Below are 19,833 nucleotides of genomic sequence, written 5' to 3'. Positions count from 1 at the left end.
AAATGAATAAGCTTAACTCAATCTGAATCAGTCGGTTTATATTGATAATCAAAATACAACTGAATGCATAAAATTTTGTAATTTTTCACATGATCGATTTTCAATGTCATTATCCACAACAGATTCATAATAATCATTGATCTAATAGATGCTGTAGCATATTTTCATGGTTTTAAATATTTACACCAAAGTCCAGCATTTCTGTTTTCACTTCTAGTCATAATTTGTGCCTTTGTGTGTTGTCTGCCTGAGAATAGCATTGCCAGATTTTTGCCAGATAGCCATAATAGTTGAAACAGAGTTGAACATCTGGATAGGGTGCATTTGGCAAAAACGAACGAACAGGAATCAGTGTTTCTCTCCTCTATAATTCATGTCTACTGAAAGCTACTTAAGTACAGTAAATAGTAGTGTTCACATTGATTTGCTTTGTACTAGTTTTGATGTTTGATGACTCAAAGAAGGTAAGCTGTCAAGGAACGATAGACTTTCTGGCCTGACAAAAAATTCACAGCCTCCAAAGCTGGTCGATGGCATCTTTGAAGTTTGGTGGGTGAAAAAATCATTCGCACTTAAAAAGGCTTTGTTTTGATGGATGTTTTTGTTAAACAAACAGAATTTCGCGTAGTGTGAACAAGCCCCAAGCCATTAAAACAACTGCAAACCTTCAATTAATTTCTGTATATAGATTTTAAACCCCTTCAAATGGCTGACACCAAACCTGTGAATATTTTGTCCAAGTTCAGGAAAAAAATTTCAAATTAACAAATTAATATAAAGCTGTAAGCTTTTAAAAGAACACCAAACTGAATCGGTTGATATTGACAATCAAAATACAATTGAATGCTCAATAATCATTGATTGAGGGACTACATGTATTATACTTTGGCGGTCTGGCGGATTAGGTTGATTTTCAGCATCAGTCTGGGAAATTCTTTATTATTGGGCTGTTAATAATCAAGATATTCATGGCAGTCTCGGTCCTTAGGAAAAAAGGAAAGAAATTGAAGAATACATGTATTAATATCAATATTAATCAATCAATAGGTTGATATTAATAATCAAAATACAACTGAATGCGTATGAGTTTTTGTAACTTTTCACATTTAATTGATTTTCTATGTCGCGCATCGTATTTTCAACTCTCTTCTCGGTGTTTGGATATCCCGATAAAACACTTTCGCTCGTAGTCTGAAATGTCAGCCGTCCTCTGATGTAATATTTCCAACTTTTCGAGGAATAGGTCGGTATAGGCATAGGTGTGATGTATCTGGAATGGAAATATTTAATCAACAGTCCCAAGAGGTTCGGACAGGTCGTTTGGGGGTAGCTCTATCCACCTCTAGCTAGTTCGTGGAAATTAAGCTTGAAAAACCAAATCAAGGGTCGCGCAAAATTAAAATGCATTGCTTTATATCATTTCGCAAGCGCTTTACTGCGCTCGTTCTCTACATCAAAAGGGACAACCTCGTTCCAAGGGCCTCTCTCCCCTTCCTCCCTTATCGTCGAGAAGGCAAGGAAGGAAAAGAGAGAGAGGCCCTGGGAACGAGGTTGCAAAATCATTGAAATCCAGAAACGTCAGTCATAAAGTTTGCTTTAATTCAGATGAGTTAGAAAATAATAAATGATCATTAATTTTGAACAATTGCATTTTGCTAGCTGTAAACGCGGTGTGTTGTGAAGACCTTTTTCATTTTACAGTGGAGTAAGACATGCAAAACAACACATCTGTGTTATTTTTGCTAACTTCATCATAAAAGTTTCGAACAAACTTGGCTTGGATGCTTCGCTTTTTGCTTTCCTATTAGAAAACTAACAGAACCCAAGGAATGAGTAAATGTCACTGCATGCCACTGTTCTAATGCAGCTTTGGTTTTTAAAAACTAAACTCTGTCGGTACATTTCAAATTTTGTCATACGAATATAAACCTCTGTCGGCCAATTTCTTTTCCTCGGGAACAGCATTCGGCCTTTGAATTTTTTTCTTTTCACAATTACTCAAAACATTAATTAAGAACGCCAACCAAGCTGTAGTTTTGAGGAGTTGCGAAATGAATCGGAGGTAATGTTCGCTATTTTCATTTTTACGCAGCCTTCCCAGTGAAAGTTTTTCTGTCGATGGATTGTTAATCAGTTCATGAGGTTTCTGATCTCCTTGTGCATTTGGCAGAGGAAGTCCACATAGCTGTGAGCCACTGGGTTGACACCTTTGTCTTCCACGAGGAAATGTTTGAACCATCCTTCAAGTTTGTCCCGCTGTCGCACAACGGTTAACTGAAAAGACAAGAATATAAAGTAGTACTTACAACAGTAAACATGAAAAAGTTGTTGATTAAAGGGACCGTGTCACTGATTTTAGCCAAACTTAGGCATACGAAATGACCATTAAATTCGTTAAATATATAAAATAACCTGTTAAAACAGTGAAGGAATATTTAAATAACACACCAAATGCAAAAGAAGGTACGGATGGCCAAAAGTGTTGAAGAATGAAACGGATTGCGATATGGGTTTTTGAAATATGGTCCGCGCGGAAGAGTTTTTAAAGTTAATCTTGCCTGCTTGTAACTTTAAATTATAACGCCCGGGAGACACATTTGGTTGTAATGAAGATATGGTTTTGTCATTTAGAATCATAGAATTAATTTCTTTGCAAACAGTTAGTTTCATAGCGAATATTTGGCAAAATTTAATAACATAAAATTAACTTAGCCGTGACACAGTCCCTTTAATTACGAGCTACTCAGGAAAAAAATCCGAGTTCTCCCAAGAGTTGTCGACCTGACCGTCACACCGGTTGGACGCTAAACCCTTTCTACCCAATTCTTTGTTTACTGTAAACTTGTACGCGCGACATAAACGTCTCCAACAAAAAATACTTAAATTAGAAACTTGCTTATTAGCTTCTTTAGTGCTCAATAAAACATAAATGTGTGCTTTCTCGTCTCTGCTTCTCTTGAGTAAAATGCCGACCAACCCAAACATTAAATTACCTAGTATAACATGATGGTCCATGGCGACCCGTGTTTCGAAGATCTGAGCGCCAGATTGTCGAAATTTCAGTTACCAACAACGGTCCTTTTTTAGGACTACCCCGGGCTAACACGAACGACCAAACAAGATGAGCTAACTGTTTGTACCTTGAGATAGTATTGCCTCTGATCCTGTATCTGTCGTATAATATCATTAAGGCGAGCAGAAAGAGGGTTCTCAAGAACTGGAAGAGAGGTCTGAAAATAAACAGAAAAACAAATTAATGAGCGCAGTATTGCCGCGATCGCTTGCTTTAAATCTTTCAGCCTACATGTTGTTAAACATCTACCTTCTCCAAACATACAAATAAGACACGCACGCCATCAAAATAAAGGGGCTGATCACCAACGGGAAAGAGTTTTGAACAGAATCAAATTCTCTCAACCATACTATACGAAATGTACGGAGACATGAAGACAGAAATGGTATCATGGTTCTCTCTAGTCCCGGGTGTTAGGCAATGTTAGACGATCAACTTTCGGGGTATCAGGAACCACCAACATTTCAAAATCTACTGTCTTGTTAAGCATAATAATATCTTTTCCTTCCTGGCCACTCTTTTTAGGTTATATCGGCTTTTTCCCTTTCTTGGAGATGTGATATCTTACCATTTCGATGTCAACTTGTCCAATCGTGTGGACTCCAAACACTTGGTGAAGCCAGCTAGGGTCAACTTGAAGTCCAATCCACATGAACAGGGACATTCCATTTTCTGTTTGTAAGAAAGGTAATTTAAAAGCCTTGCTACAGCATACAAAGTTTTCACTTAATAGCAATTTTTTCACTGACTGTTACATTTGCTAAGAGTTCTTTTGTTGCCTTAAAAAATCTTACTTCCAAAATCAGAACGCGTGCGTATTCCCACGCTTGGCACTAGTAACATATTTTCCCGCGCTAGGTACAGATTACATGTTTTCCTGTGATTTGCACCGGCTACAGGTCTTACTGCGCTTTGCAATGGTTACATGTTTTCCCGCGCTTGGTACAGGCAGCTTGTCGGCTTCCCGCACTGGTTTCATGTTATAACTCGTTTGGCATTGGTCCATGTTTTCCCGCGCTTGGCACAGACTCTATATTTCCGCGCGCTTGGCGCGGGTTACAAGTCTATCTGCGAGTTCTAACAAGTTCCTTGGTTAAAGTTTGTTGTGATTGGTCTCAAAGCTGTGATCACGTAAAAAAAGTTCACCACAACTCACCCAAAAAGTAAACACCATTTTCTGGCATTCGATCAGCCGAGCACCTTATTACTTTAGGAAGACCTGATGACTCCACGTCCAAGTCGTGCTGAGTGGTAAAAAAGAAATACACAAATAAATCAACGTCAGTTCGTGAGCGAGAGAAGTTAAAGTAGCGACATGCAGATCAATTGCGTTAACTTAAACATACCAATGGGAAGAGTCTTGGATAGAAGTACGGTACTGATGCGGCCTGATCCATTGACATAACTGATCTCATTAGCCAACTGCGGTCATCAGAACTCATCTCCGAACCTTGGAGATAATACAACAACTTCGAGTCAAATCTTCACACTAACTGATTTGTTTTTTCATAACTCTTTACCAACTACTTAACTAATTCTCTGAACAGAAATTAACACCATACAGAACCATTTTGAGTCTTAGTTTGCATCAGTTTGGCGACTTAACATTTCAAAACAAATAATTCATTTGGATTGTTAAGAGTCACTATAAAAAAGGCCGAAGTACTCTTAAGAGCCTTGTAAAATGGAAAATTCACATTGTATAGCAATGATCGGGTTAAACTCACCTCCTAAAAGTATGTCATTCTTTAGAATACAGTTTGTGTAAAGAGGCAACAGTTTCATACACTCTGGAAGGATCAACTAGAAACAAAAAATACATTTGTCAAAAAAGGCCATAATAAAAACCGTGACGTATTAATTTTGAAAATGAAAATAATTTGGTAAGAACAACAGGTCATCAAAAATCCAATTATAATTATTTCTGTTGAATTTAAGAATCTAAAAAACTTGGCAGACGAAAGGGACATACATGTAGAGTGCTTTTCAAATGACTAGAAGGGCAGTACACCTTTCTTCGCGAGGTAATTGTAAAATATTCTTTAAAACACAGATGATATGTAAAAAGGCTATGTTTTACCTGACCAGCAGATGAGGGGGATGCACAGTTTCTTCTGTAACAAGCCAAGATCTGAGCACATTGGTTCATCAGGTTTTCTCTTATCACTTTGGGAGTTGATGTGTATACTTGTCTGATAGCTGGATAAACACAAAGACAAAAGCAGAACATAAATAAACATTTTTTTTTCAAAGGATCAACTAGAAAGTGGTTAGTGGGTCTTTTGCTGATTACACAGTGCGATCACTGAGTAAATTCTCCTAAATACCTTCAAACAAAATGTATAGTTCAATGTTCAAGGAAGTAAGGAGAATCTAACTATGTGTGACAGAAAGCAGGACGAAAAATAAAAACTAGTCCGATTGCTAGGGACAAGTAAATTGTGCTCTCGAACAGGTGAAAATAAAAGTTTAGTGGCACGGTGGGCAAGTGAAATTAAAAATTTATTTTTTGAGGGAGGAGCGTTTTTGGGGGGCTCTGGGGGATAAATTTTTGGGGGGGGAGAAAAAAAAAAAAAGGAAAAAAAAAAAACAAGACCGGGGCGGAAACCGGGCCCCAGGGGGGGGGGGAGCGCTCTCATCACTGCGCCATCCCTGCTTCCCGTAAAATTAACCTCAGTAGTCTTGTGAGCCTCTAAATGGCAAGAAGTATTTAAGTGGGAGAAAGTGAAAACTGAAATTTATTTACTGGCCCATTGGGCTAGTGGATTTCAAACATTTTTTGAAGGATGCCCTGGATGAAAATCAAATGAAATGTGCCTCACCTTGTTTTGCTGCCACATTGACAAAAGTGTCCATCTCACAGCAACGGAACAAGTCAGATAACTGGCTACAAGTGGAGAAGGCAAGGTTGTGAACTCTCAACCGACGCTGCCCACTGATCGACGTATACAGCAGTGCACACTGGAAGTATGCCTGTCCTTCCTCTGGTAGCTTGTCGTCATGTTTGATTTCAATAGCAATTGCCTGATAAAGGAAAACAATGGATTGATTGGGAATTCAACATAATCGTGGGCTGGTCACAGTCAATTTGTCAGACACAGACAAATAATAGATACCGGTAAACAAATTTACTGATCCATGTTTACAAAAGATCTGGTACTCCTCATTGGGGGGGGGGCGTTTTCGCTGTTGTTTTGTTTTGTCTTGTTTGATAGAATTATTAAGAGAGACAAATGCTGACCAATACTGAACAATGGCTTTTCTGTTCTATAGCTGTAGTTTAGTTGATGTGAATTAAACAAAATCTATTTCAAGGCAAGTGGTTCCCATTCTTGTAATAACTATAAAGTAGACTCAGTGGAGTACTGGTAATCCCCAAGGATGGAATGCTTGATGATTGCAAGTCACTCCCCAGCCCCAAAGGTTAGCTGGTACCATTTTTACCTCTCTTCAAAAGGATAATGAGAGGTACTACAAGAGCAATAAGTATGATAATTGTTACATACAAAGACAGTGGCCAGGCTGTTTACAACCCTTGAAATTTCAGTAGGTCAGTTGGACTATAGTAAACATGTAGATTTTGATGCTTAATAATTATGTAAGAAAAGGCAAGTCGACTGTACCTTGTGTGGATCAATGACTGCCAGTTCTACATCTGTTGTGTTGCTCATGTAACAATTGCCCCAGAAATCAACCGGCCGCAAACCTGTTTTAAAACAAACAGCTAGTAACTAAATGTAAGAAGTAAACTAAGGTACATCCAAGGGCAAAGAGTTAATTAACAAACAAAGGCTACTACATAAAACAAAAGAGCTCTAATTAAAGTTTCAAACAAAAAATAACCTTCCTCTTGAGTTCAAAATATAAACTCAACAGCCAGCAGTACATGTATATCAAAGTATTAGAGTACCAGGCTCCAAGCAAGATAAAAATGGCGAAAACATTTACCCAAAAAAAGAACATTAATAAATTTGTTTTAAAAGACTTATCACCTGTGCTACATCTCAGTCTCATGATGGCATCAAATCCAACATTACGTTGAAGATTTCTCTTGAGGTCTCCTCGCAACTGGTCTCCATGCGTAGCCTCCTAAAGTAAATAAGAAATAAAAGTAACAGTCAGACAAATTAAGACTTCATATTTTCATAGATGAAAGACTTGTAAGAGAAAGAAACATGCAACAATAAATGTTTATTAATTAAAATTTTTAAATGCTGTACTAACACCATTCACCAATTGCCAGAAATCTCACTAGCTGAATTATTTTAATAAAATCTTGCATATGACTATGGAATACTTTACTTTACTAAAAACCTGGAATATACAATCTCAAGTGAATCAATTGCCACAAAAATAAAGTATGTATGTTCAAGGAGCAGAACCTTGAAATATGAATATCTGTAGATTTGTCCACCAGTGAGTGTTGCCACTGAGCCAATGGTTGCCACATCAATGTAGGCATTAGGGAAGAGAAACAAATCCACAGCAACACCACTTTCTACGCACTCTTTTGCAAGTTTCTCATAGAAGGAATTCTGTGGAGTGAGAATCGTCTGAAACAAAAAAAATTTCCGAATTAAAAAAGCTTTACAAAACATTGCTCAAAAACTGACAACTTGCAAGAACTACAGATCCACATTAATTTTGTGCTAAAAATTTCTTCCTTTCCACCCTTTTTTATCATAAAAGCATTTATTACTACAAAAATGTTGCAAGTGCTAAATTTTGATTCTTTTGGCAGAGTGCCAAATATCTCTGTCTCCTCTATTCATCCGTCCGTCAATTCCTCTGTCCACTTTCCTGCCTGTGTGTCTGTCTGTGATTTTGTTTGTGACAGCTAGGGTTATTATACCTTTTCTTTTTCAGAGCCAAGAAGTTTTCTATCCTCTCTATTCTTTAATTTTCCAGGTGCTTCTGCAATGGGCAAGGATGAGTGGAAAACAAACAGTTTCCCTGAAATACCTGCAGCCTGTTGAAACAAATAAAGCTGTTAGAGCATAGGACTAACAAATAACACTAATAAAGTTAAAACAAATCAGTATGGATGTTTGAGGCACCGATAAAGAAACAGCAAACAGTTCAAACAATAAAACTTTGACATCAAGTACAAAGTTGTTGATAGTTTATCCTTTTTTTAAAATTAAAGGTTTAATAACTTTGAAGAAAAACAAGTTTAACAAATAGAACAAGTTAGAAGCAAGCGACAGTAATTGTCATTATTTATTGCTCACCTTTAAAGCTTCCTTTCCAGCTTGAATGACAGGACCAAGGACTGTTTCTGTTTCTCTTGTTTCTCCAAACATTGAAGGAATTTGTTCCAAAAGGCTGTCAATATGAATTGTGCATTTCAAATGAGTTACAAAACGAAACAGTACTTGTAACATTCTACCTGTAATGTAATAACTTGCAATGTACACTGCATGTAGAAGATGAATACTAGTCTTGAAGCAAGCAAAGTATTCACTTCTTAGATACAGGGGTGGCACAGTGGTGAGAGCGCTCGCCTCCCACCAATGTGGCCGGGTTCGATTCCGGTCCAGTGTCATATGTGGGTTGAGTTTGTTGTTGGTTCTCGTCCTTGCTCTGAGGGTTTTTCTCGTGGTTCTCTGGTTTTCCTCCCTCCACAAAAACCAACACTCCAAATTCCAATTCAATCTTCCATGCACATACACGTCTCAACGAGCTCTAAGCTCTTCGGTGTTACGTGGGTAAATAAATTACATTTACATTTTTTTACCTTTTCATAAACAACCCGTAAGGAAAAATCAAGAATATTGCAGAGCTCTAGAAGAATGATCAACATACCTTTCTATCACACTTCTTGCCTCCTGTGGACTTACTAAAAAGCCATCAACAAGGGGCACAAAAACATCTTCAATATCTGAGACTACCATCATCTGAGGCTGGGCCAGGTTACCCTGAATGTATCAGAGTAACAAAAAGATTAGTTATACAACAATGTCAACTATGTATGAACTGACAGGAATGTGACATTCAGGGTTCATATACTTTTTTAACAATTTTCCAGGACTTTTCCAGGACTCAGATTGATAATTTTTCCAGGACTCCAAAATTCACATTAACCCTTTCACTCCCAAGATCTCAATATTACAGTATTTTCTCCTTACTGTCTGCCATACATCTCTTATAATACTACTTCTGAGAATTCGTTCTTGAGTTTCTTGAGTTAAACAGTTTTTCAGAACTTTCCAGGAGTAGATGTCTTTTTCCAGGAATTTCCAGTCCTGGAAAGTGCCAGGTTCTCCAGGAGCCATGCGAACCCTGGACATTAATAACCATGTTTTTAAATTACTGTACATGTTAATTGTGACAGGTTTCGACAGCAACAGATCAATATTAATATAAGAATCAAACACATTATACCAGATTATACCATTCTTGCCTGACTTTTCATCACGTTGAATGAAAGGAAAAAGAAAAAGCAACAAGATTTAAAAAACATGCACCTACCTTAACATTGTAGAAATGCAAATGATTGCTATATGTTACAAATCCAACTCTGATTGGAGAATCTTGCTGACCATGTTCCCTAGAAGATGAGAAAAAAACTTGAGTGAACTAAATTCTCTGTTTTGATCTGCAATCATTGTTTTCTTTTACTTTGAACTTGTGATCTTAACATTTTGGGAATCTAGTGGTGCATCAAGCAGGTATATTTTCAAAATGTTTTGGAAGTAGGCGTCAGCAACTGAAAGAGAAGGTGGCTGTGACAAGCTGAGCTTGTTTGTCGCAAGCGGATTGCTATGAACAGAGTAACTGGCAACAAGTCATATAATCAAGTAGCCGGTAGAATTCCGACAGGTGCCGGCTTGTTTTGAAAACCCTGATCAAGACATTATCCCAAGTACCAATTTGTTTCGGTCTCATAACCTGACTATAAACTTTTTAAAATCAAAGGTTTTAATAAACTTTCAGAAAGCAATAAGATATGAAAGGCTTACTTAGGCAGGACATCCAAGAGTTCCTTAAGCTCTTTCATTAGCATTCTAACCATTCCGCACTGTATACTTTGGTATGACACATCAATCATAAATACATAGGCAGGAGGTCCTGGCAGCTTTTGATCCTGTTTATAATGGAATAAAAAGAAGTACCATGTTAAAGCAAAGAGAAAAACTAGAAAACATATCAGAGATTTTTATACATGAAAGGAGTTTCCACTCTTTCACCTAGCCTGCAGAACAGGCGGTTTATTTTTGGGGATTATTGAGCGCGAAGCGCGAGGGAAAAATAAACCGCCTGCAGCCAGACCATTGTTCATGCTCTACCGCCCACTTTTTTGATTGACATGAAAGACTGAGAAAGGATCAATCAAAGAGCGCTTAAATTTATTAGCGCGAAACAGGTCTCAAGTTTCAGTACACAGCGAAAACAGTTTGTTTTGTTTGACACCTCAAAATCTGTAAGTTGCCACATGTTTCGCTAGTTCAGTTTGTTTTGGTTCATTTCTATTTCAATTGTTAAATTCTCACTCTGGAAGGACAAGGTCTGACATATATTCTGTGAAAATGTACATTACTTGTATTTAATTGATGCTGGGCCCGTCTGATAATAACTATTGTTGCAAGATGTGACGTTTTCACGGATGACACATTTATCTTTGTCCGGCTTCGCCAAAGGCTGTGGTAGCTTTACTTCGAGAAAGCTTAACGTTGGTTTTAGAGAGACATTCTGTGTCAAAGATTCTTGCATTAGTTTGATCGAGAGCTTTGTCTCTTCAGCTAGATTATTAGGTTTTACTGTTTACCTCCTCTGTTGTCTGTGTTACGTTAGCACCACATGATTTAAAAGTAGATAATTGAAATCTCATGGCACTTATTGTCACCATTCGCTAACACGAGAATTCTCGGAAAGAGCTGGTAAATCAAGCTTCTACCGAAGCCTGTCGGTAGCAGAGTCAAAACAACCTTCTTTTCTAATAATGTTTCGATGCATGTCTTGTGTTTCTCCTTTATAAAATCTTCAACATGTGCACTGAACCGGAAACAAATCGAGAGCGGAAGCGAACACGTTGATCGCCTTTTTGTTTTTTCACACCTTTAACATCATGTGGCTTAAAGCAACCAATCACCAAAAACCGTTCGTCAGGCGAATGGTTGGAAGAGCATAAACAATGGTGTGTCTACAGGTGGTTTATTTTTTCCTTCGCGCTTCGTGCTCGCCCTTGCGTGACCCGCTAAATAAAAACCTAGCACTTCGCGCTTCGACCCGCAAAAAAAAAACGCTTTTTCTTTAAATATTTTTCTTGACTCTGATAATTATTCCAGAATACAAATTTCAGCTGAAGCTGTAGCCTTTATAGCTTTCACTGAATAACTGAGAACTTGTTACAGCTCAGACAAAATCCCTGACTTTCTCCAGAGATTAACTTTATTCTTTGCAATTTTAACGGTCTGTATAGACCCTGTATTAATTAGTTACCATGTATTAATTAGTTACTGTTTTCCACAAAGTTCTTGTAAAAAAATATTGGCATTTGGCAATACAATTTACACTGAAACATTGATCCAATCACCATGGAAATTACCTTGCAGTAGTCTTTAGTGGCTAAGAACTCATACGATCCAAGATGAAGCTCTGGTCTGTCATAAACATCAAGCCTCATACCTTGATGGTCTAGATGACAGAAGTACTCTGCAGGAACTGAAAGGAAACAACAAATTGGTTTTTACTGAAAGTTATCTAAGAGCCACTGATCCTTCTGGTCTGCCCCAGGGCCCACGACCTCTGGGCTTACCCAAAAGCCTGCCACGAAGACGACCGATTCTAGTTGACTGTTGACAATCGGGACCACAATCGCGAGCACACACTCACAATAAAACTGTAACCAGGATTTCCTAGTTGCTGTTCTGGATAAGCCCAGAGCCGTTGAGTTTCCCGACCGCTGGGGATGCAGGCTCTGGGAACGAAATTGCTGTTATTACTGACTTTGATTACAAAATGATGAAACAGTTTTCTTGGCTTTACAGGTGCCTGATATGGAAAACAACTTAACAGGAAAAAGTAACACTACCTTCTGATGAGTAGGTGCAAATGTTACACATAAATCTTCTGCCGCCATCAACAAACTGTACAAAGGGATTCATGTATGCCTTGCATCGGTTACATCTTACAGGGCCAATGGGACTGTAGTCCATGATCCGAAGGGGAGGCTGCGGACAGATCACCAGATAAAGATAAATTAACTAATACCGGTAGCTTTGTGTACTTACCATACAATCCACTCACTAATTTACCTTTTCTTTTAAACAAAATTGATGAGAATTTGGTACACAAGTATGTGTAATTATATTCTAGCTACCTCTGGGACTGGGATAAGGTTTATTTTAGCACATGTACTAAAACCCAGGAACACAGAAAGCCTAAAAGGGTAGCTTTTTAAGGGTGACTGGCATATAGGCTAGTAACCATAGCAACATCCACTAAGATCATCACGCTAACCTCTGAAGGGCCTGTTTCAGCAAATGGAGTTATTACTGTTGCCAAAGGTATGCTGGATGCTTGAAGTAAGTCTTTGTTACACGGTATATTGTACATTGTACATCTCATGAAACGAGGGCTGCAATTACCTATACAATAAAAAAATAAGAACACCTATTATGAGCAAGAAAAACAACAGGTAATTCAAAGATCAATAGATTAAAAACTGCATAGATGACGCACAGCCAACCTAGGTGTAGGTACAGTTGAACCTTCATTGAAGGACACCTAACATAAAAAAGTGGACTCCACTGTAGGAGATTGTAAATATCTGATAGAATGCCAGCAAATGGCAAAATTAATGACTTTCTACAGTACTTACCAATTATTTGATTCATTTTTTTTTAAATTTGTTTTTTTCAGAAAATAAGAACCTAATAATAACCTTAATAGCCTAAATTCATTACCATTTCTGTACGAGCCTTTTTAGGCTAACTTGGGAAAATGCAGGTTCTTACTCACAGGTTTTTACTGTATGTACAAGTGAAACATACACCGTTCAAACTAAGACAATAACAGCCACCTACCATCATCCTGTACAACAAAGTTGCTTGTAACCAGTGGAGGAGTTCTCCCTCTTGTGCTTGTCAGATATGGTGTGTCTTTAAATGCTTCGTTGTCATCTTTCATCACTTGGATCTGTTCAAATCAAAAATCATGAAAATGTAAAACAACATCTTAAGTATCCTGAATAAGACTTTTCTTTGCAAAAAGAAACTCACTTACATTTATCATTGAAAAGTAAGAAGATTCCCCTGCATGGAAAAATTTATTTGTCAAAGAATATTTAATTTTGTTTCTGTATCATAATGGTCAGGTGCCCAAGAAAATTTAAGTGTTGCTCTTGTTGAATTGTTGCACAACAAAATTATAACTTAGTAAATGGCTTGAACTTAGGAGTATTAGTAGTAGACAATCCAATCACTTTTAAGTAACTTTACAGGAGTCCTGCAGCCAATAACATCACAGCACAACTAACACAATGGTGGGCTCCCCTATAACATGGTGGTTTCTTGGAGGTCTCCCGCCCTACCACAATGTTAATGCTATATAATTTTTAATTCTTGACTGGCTAATGAAATGATGATGATGATGATGATGATGACGACGACAATGATGATGATAACATCATCAACTGACAAAGAACTTTTCACTTGACTTGAAGATAATTCCGCTCAGTCTGTCAAAACTTCAGTCACCAACAACAGTTCTTTTCAGAATCAGTATCACCCAGATGATCACACAACACAACCTACAAAAATTATAAATCCTGCTTCACGAGGTAAAATACAGTCATGTAAGGTACTTGTCAGACCACTTACCGGACTAGGCATCTGATCAGGATCAATTCTTCTCTGTTGTTGCATTGGAGAGTTCATAGGAGACTGGGGTCCCATACCATGTTGACCGGGCCCAGTTGGCGGCATTCCTCCCATAGGTCCTGAACCAGGGTACATCGACTGGCCCTGCCACAGTAAATACAAGAATGTAGTTAACATTTACAGTCCAAAGATTTATAAGATGTGCCACTTGACAGTTAGCTGTCCACAGTTCCCACATTTTAATTCCACTCAAGACTATACTGATTTAAAGACAGGCAATCATCATTCAAACCAACTGTTCCAGGCAACATTTGAATTAGTCCATGCTCCTTAAACAACATGCATCTGTTTGAAACATGCTAAGTACAGCACTGCCCCAACTCACTGTATGCGAAGGCATTCCCATCGATCCAGCTGATGGTTGATTCTCCACAGGACTCGGAGGTGCATGTCCTGGGTACATGCGCCGACCACCAGGTATACCATGACTATGCGACATCCCAGCACCAGAAGCCCCACTAGGAGGTGCCGCCTGGCCAAGTGTTGGTCCTGACAAGCCTGTCAGTCCAGCACCGGCCGGCCCACCAAAAGAAGGACCTGACATACTAACCTGCGAACCAGGATAGGTACTCGGCATTGGCTGCATTTGCGTGGCATTGGGTCTACCCATCGGGGGTTGGGTCATGCCTCCCATAGGAGGTGCACCTGATGAGGTAGGAGGGGGAAAACAAGGTTGGCTCATTGGGGGCATGCTGGGCATCGTTGGAGGACCTGGAGGTCGACTCGTGGGTGGTGGCATCTGGGATCCCATTGGTGACGATGAATGAGGGGCTGTTGTTGGTGGACCTCTGTATGGTCCTTGCTGCAGAAGAAAACAAAAACATTGTTTGGTTATCTTGTAAGAAAGACACCTTTGCAGACTGAAGCAAGAAACATTTGTATGCATTAACCTCATATAAGAAAGTAACATCTTTAATTTCAACTATTAACCTGACAAAACTTCCTTCTCTCTATGAAAGCCTGGCCTCCCCACCCCAGAAAATTTCACCTTAATGACTAGATGATTTTTGTTATTATATTAGTTAATAGCACAGATCTCTGAAAGACCATCAATTAATGAATGTGATACCATGCATAAATACAGTTTTCTATCTATCTAGCTGTACCAAGATCCAGGTAATGGCAGATCTTTGTACAGTGTAGCGTTATGTTGTGAGTATAAAATTATTACCAGACAATATCTTAGAAGCCCAAAGACACGTGTCAGCTCAATTCTTCAATGTTGTTGAGAAAACTGTCCTTTTCACAATAAATAGTGACATTTGACATTGATTGTATTGAAACAAATAAAATAAAACAAGCGTTTTAAGCGTTTGTTCACGTCATTGCTTTTTCCTTGCTTGTATCAAATTTACGAAAAGTCAATAACATCTCAGAAAGACAAAATTATCTTCAGTTGTGACTTACTGCAGTGCTTGGCTGTGGAGGCCAGCTACCTAGAGGCTGTTGTTGAGATGACGGTGGATGGCTCTGTGAGCTGCTGATATTCAGGTTAGTCATCTGTTGAGCCATCTGTTAATAACAACACATTCAGACATTTATTTAAGGTCAAAATGCATCCTTTTTTCAGAACAAATTATACTGACAATAACCATCTGGTTTTTGATAGTTAAATAAATACAATATCAGAATTTTGGTTGACAATACACCTTATTCCAAAATGGTGGAAAATACATTATTCCTTTAAATTCTGCAAATGCGATTGAGGCCACAAGGGCCAATTAACATGAAGACAAAAGATTATGTATTGTCTTCCGCCAATTTTGAAATATGGTGCATAATGCTTGTTACAGGGATACTACTACCTAGTGCCTTTCCTTATCAACTATTATAACATAGCTACAGAGCCGCGCAATCATTCAGTTCGTCGTGCTCTCCCGGGCCGCTGTGCGCCGGTCTCACTGGTCAGCTCACGCTGTCTTTTGCGGCGAGCATTTTCTTCGATTGGTGTCCTTCTTTCCCGGTCGGCGGCCGGCGGCGGTCGTTCTGTGCTTCCTCCCCCCTCTCGGTCTCGGGCGTCATTCCTCCTCGTGAGATGGGCCCGCTCGTGCACTCTGCTCTGCGTTTCCTTGCTCCCGCGTCTCGCTCTTGTGTTCCGCCTTCTCGGGCCTTCTTCTCGTTTTCTGTTTTCTCCTCATCGTCCCTCTTGCTGCACTCTCCCCTTTCTTTCGCTGTTGGGGTTCCCCGCGGGTCATTTTGCTTTCAGTTCGTGTCTTCCCTCCCCCTTCTCTTCCCTCTTCCTGTCTTCTTTTCGCTGTTCTCCTCCCCTCCGCCGTGCCTCCCTCTCCCCTCGGCGTGCCCGCTGGCCCCCCCTCCCTCTCCCCCTCTCCCCCCCGAAAATGGAGTTATATTTAACTAGGGAAAATACAAACCAACATCATTGGTTATAATTATAATATATTAATATTCAGTAATTTTTTGAATAACTTGTTTATAAATAAAATTACCACTGAATCTAGCTGTTGCTTTGGAAAATACCTGAGGACTGACTGAAAGGGACTTGTTCACCCAACAGTCAATTATGTTATTTTGAGCTTAACCTGCCTACACTAACAAGCGTCAAACCTGATGCTGCTGCTGATGCTGCCCAGGAGTGGGTCCATGCTGCTGCTGGGTGCTTCCTGGTGCAGGCGGATACTGCTGAGAAGGATATGCTCCACTCTGTGCTGATGCATGCTGTGCTTGGGTAGGTGCCCCTGGTCTTGAAGGCTGGGGAGGCATCCCAGGTCTCTGGGGATGTTGTTGTTGTTGTTGAGGAGGAACCCCTGGTCTTGATGGTGGTTGCTGCTGAGGAAACCCTCCAGGTCTCTGGGGCTGTGGTTGTTGTTGAGGAGGTACCCCTGGTCTCGATGCTGGTTGCTGCTGAGGAAATCCACCGGGTCTCTGCAGATGTTGCTGTTGCGAAGGTGCTGCTGGTCTTGATGGAGGTTGCTGTTGAGGAAATCCTCCTGGTCTTGAGGGCTGCTGCTGGGGTACAGGAGGGAACTGTTGTTTTCGTTGATCAGCTGGGTTAGGAGAAGAGTTAAGCTGCTGGTGAGGAGAGGGTGAAAGTCGCTGGCTTGGCTGTTGTGAGGGAGAACCTTGAAATTGGTTTCCAGCCTCAACAAAGAGAAAATAAAATATTGATACATTCCAAATGTAACAAGTATCTGTACCTGAAACCTCAGTCTTGGTGATTATAATTTACTTTATATCACACACATTTGATCTAAATACACCACATAGTGAAGCCAAAGTTGGGGGAATTGAAGGAAACCCCCAGTTTTCAAAGTCGCTTTTTAGTTCACACATTCAGGTTTCACCCAAAATAGATTGTTTTAATTAACTGAAAAGAACTGAAGAACTAAATGTTTTGAACAGATGAGCAAACATTCTGAACACAAAAAAAGATTTTCTCAGTGACATTTGGCAACTTTGCCAACATAATAATAATAATAATAATAATAATAATAATAATAATAATAATAATAATAATAATAATAATAATATTCTTTATTTTAGTGTCAAAAGGGGTAACACACAGCAGAAAAAAATCTACAAATTGTTGGAAACTATTTACACCCCACAGGTGTGAAAATATCTGAAGGATATTATCACACCATTATCAAGCCATCTACAATGAAATTGTTTTAGCGTAACCCAAAGACCGATCTATTCGACAAAAAGTTCAGTAAAGAGAGGATAATACATGGTTGCGTGGAGATATGAAATTTATCTTAAGTGCTCAATTCAATAGCTCACAAGTGAGATATCAGTTTTGAACACAAAAGATAAATTTCACATATCCAAGCAACCATATATTATTCTGTTTATTATATAGACCTTCTAATTACAATGTTTTCGAAGATTTTCTGAAGATTTTTCGACCATTTTCCGTAATTTCTGAAGTTTTTCAAAATGTTGTCCGAAAGTCGTTCGAATGTTTCCAAACTTTTTCAAAGGTTTCTGAAGATTACCGAAGATTGACGACAAAGATCCGAAGATGTTTCAACTTAATATTGATAATCTTTGGCTCATTGAGCATTGAAACATGGCAAACTCTGCAAGCTGCTTGGTCAAAAATGATATCACACATGTGTGGATATCATTTTTATCCACACATGTGTGATACCATTTTTATCAATTTGCAACCATTCGCTATACCACTGCAGTTTATATAATAAAAATAATGTGATGTTCCAGTTTTTAATAATCATTACTGTCACTCACTTCAACCACAACAACTGATTGTTGACTATACATCTGCCCCATGTTTTTATTTTCTGAACATGCTTCCAGTGGCAAATTATTTTACAAATTTTGCTACATCGGTTATAAACAGTATAGCAGACTAAAAAGTTGACAATTTTATCAGGTAAAGATTTTCTACATTCAGATAAGCAATTTATTCCAATTAAATGTACAGGAATGAAGTATGCCCGCATGAATGCATTGTGACATGTATATTTGACACAAGATACTCTTTCAAATTCAAAGGTGAACAAACTAAATGTAATACCATAACACCGGTATTAAATTAAACCTCATAACACGAAGCGAAGGAACACAAACGTGACTGATATTTTATATAACAGCAAAATAAAAGCAATTTTTTTTATAGAGAAAACCATCTGACAGTTTGAACATGAGAGTTTTTAGAGAGTTGTTTATAAATACGTGTACACGCGACACACAGCACAGAAAGCTTCATATATTGGAAACGAAATGTCGGATTGGTTTCTCGAGATTTCGTTTCAGCCTGAATTTCGATCAATGTTATAAGAATGTCTCTAGCATTACAGTCACCTTAGGAGGAAGGGGCTGTTTTGGCTGTTGATAATAACGAGGATCTTGCTGCGAGTTAGTACCATTCATCTGTACTTGTTGCGGACCGTTCGCCATTGCATTAGATGGCAATTGTTGTGAAGGAAAACCGCCAGCATTTGCCATAAAAGTCTCTCCTCCTCCCTTGACTGGTCCGTCAAAAGGCATGTTCCTGCATTCAGTAAAACAGTAATCAGTGATCGGCTTTCGAAAATAATTTTTAAAGCTTCAAACATTCGTCATACCTTTGCCCGGCCACCGGCGGACGTTGATTCATCATCTCTCACACGCCGTGTAAAACGTTTTACGCGGAAATGAATTTAAAATACGATAGGACAGGCCTCTTAGAGGCAGTACGAATATTAAATGTTACAATATAATATAAGGAAATTTTTTTCCGAGGCCAAAAAGTTCCACTACTTTCGCGTTTGAGTACAAGACATCTTATGCCACGTAGAAAGAGTTGAATACCATTTGCCAACATCCCGGATGACCAGCCGGCGCATTGTCATATGGGTATTTTTAAAGCGCCAACTACAAAATTATTACGTGGCTTTTGTAACGCAAGCCAACAGTGTTATTCGAAAAAACAATTTTGTTTGTGACCATATTTTACGGCATCCTCACCTTATTTTGCATAAAGTTAAGATTCGCTTTAATTTTATATTCTTAATCTCTGGTCTAAAATTGGAAATTAAATTTGTCAGGCGAGAAAGCAAATAGTGCCATGAATAGATGGATAAATGTTAACAGGAAACTAAACAAATTTTGGCACAAGAACATTCAAGATCTTATTCCCGGAAACAGAAACAAAGAATCCTTCTTTTCTATTCACGAGTGACATAAGTGGGTTCTGAAGCCAATAAAAATTCAAGGCTTTCTATTTCCGGGCGGCTGAGAATGATGCTTAGTGAAAACAATAAAAGCAAGAAATAAAAGAAATAAAATGCACACTAGAAGGCCTCAGAAATAAAGGTCGTCTGGGTGAAGCCAGTAAAGTTTTATACAAAATTCGGCAATTTTCAGAAGAAATAACAGTTTTTACAAAAATTAACGTTTGATTTACAATATATC

At 38.7% G+C, this 19,833-nt stretch overlaps 1 protein-coding gene across 2 annotated transcripts; it reads right to left on the bottom strand.

Annotated features, from left to right (window-relative positions):
- Positions 1 to 1,578: 1,578 nt before the first annotated feature.
- On the bottom strand, positions 1,579 to 19,246 carry LOC144654617 (protein transport protein Sec24C-like). Of its 2 annotated transcripts, none has more exons than XM_078514810.1 (26): positions 19,005 to 19,246; positions 18,742 to 18,931; positions 16,522 to 17,055; positions 15,364 to 15,468; positions 14,282 to 14,758; positions 13,897 to 14,040; positions 13,102 to 13,213; positions 12,536 to 12,663; positions 12,108 to 12,246; positions 11,622 to 11,737; positions 10,036 to 10,160; positions 9,545 to 9,623; positions 8,879 to 8,991; positions 8,305 to 8,398; positions 7,926 to 8,042; positions 7,456 to 7,626; positions 7,066 to 7,162; positions 6,697 to 6,779; positions 5,896 to 6,097; positions 5,154 to 5,272; positions 4,801 to 4,876; positions 4,420 to 4,523; positions 4,230 to 4,317; positions 3,642 to 3,745; positions 3,141 to 3,230; positions 1,579 to 2,274 (listed from the first exon to the last, which is right to left on the bottom strand). In XM_078514810.1, the coding sequence occupies exons 1-26, from the start codon at positions 19,037 to 19,039 to the stop codon at positions 2,131 to 2,133; spliced, it is 3,786 nt and encodes a 1,261-aa protein (XP_078370936.1). In that variant the 5' UTR covers positions 19,040 to 19,246; the 3' UTR covers positions 1,579 to 2,130. The 2 variants fall into 2 exon arrangements, with proteins under 2 accessions (XP_078370936.1, XP_078370937.1); XM_078514811.1 differs by having other exon boundaries at positions 14,507 to 14,758.
- Between the last annotated feature and the right edge of the window lie 587 nt (positions 19,247 to 19,833).

Source organism: Oculina patagonica, chromosome 5, assembly GCF_052425735.1.
Source record: "Oculina patagonica isolate OP01 chromosome 5, crgOcupat, whole genome shotgun sequence".
Lineage (NCBI taxonomy): Eukaryota > Metazoa > Cnidaria > Anthozoa > Scleractinia > Oculinidae > Oculina > Oculina patagonica.
The sequence above is the reverse complement of the archived record's forward strand: the minus strand, read 5'-3'. Positions and strand labels throughout refer to the sequence as shown.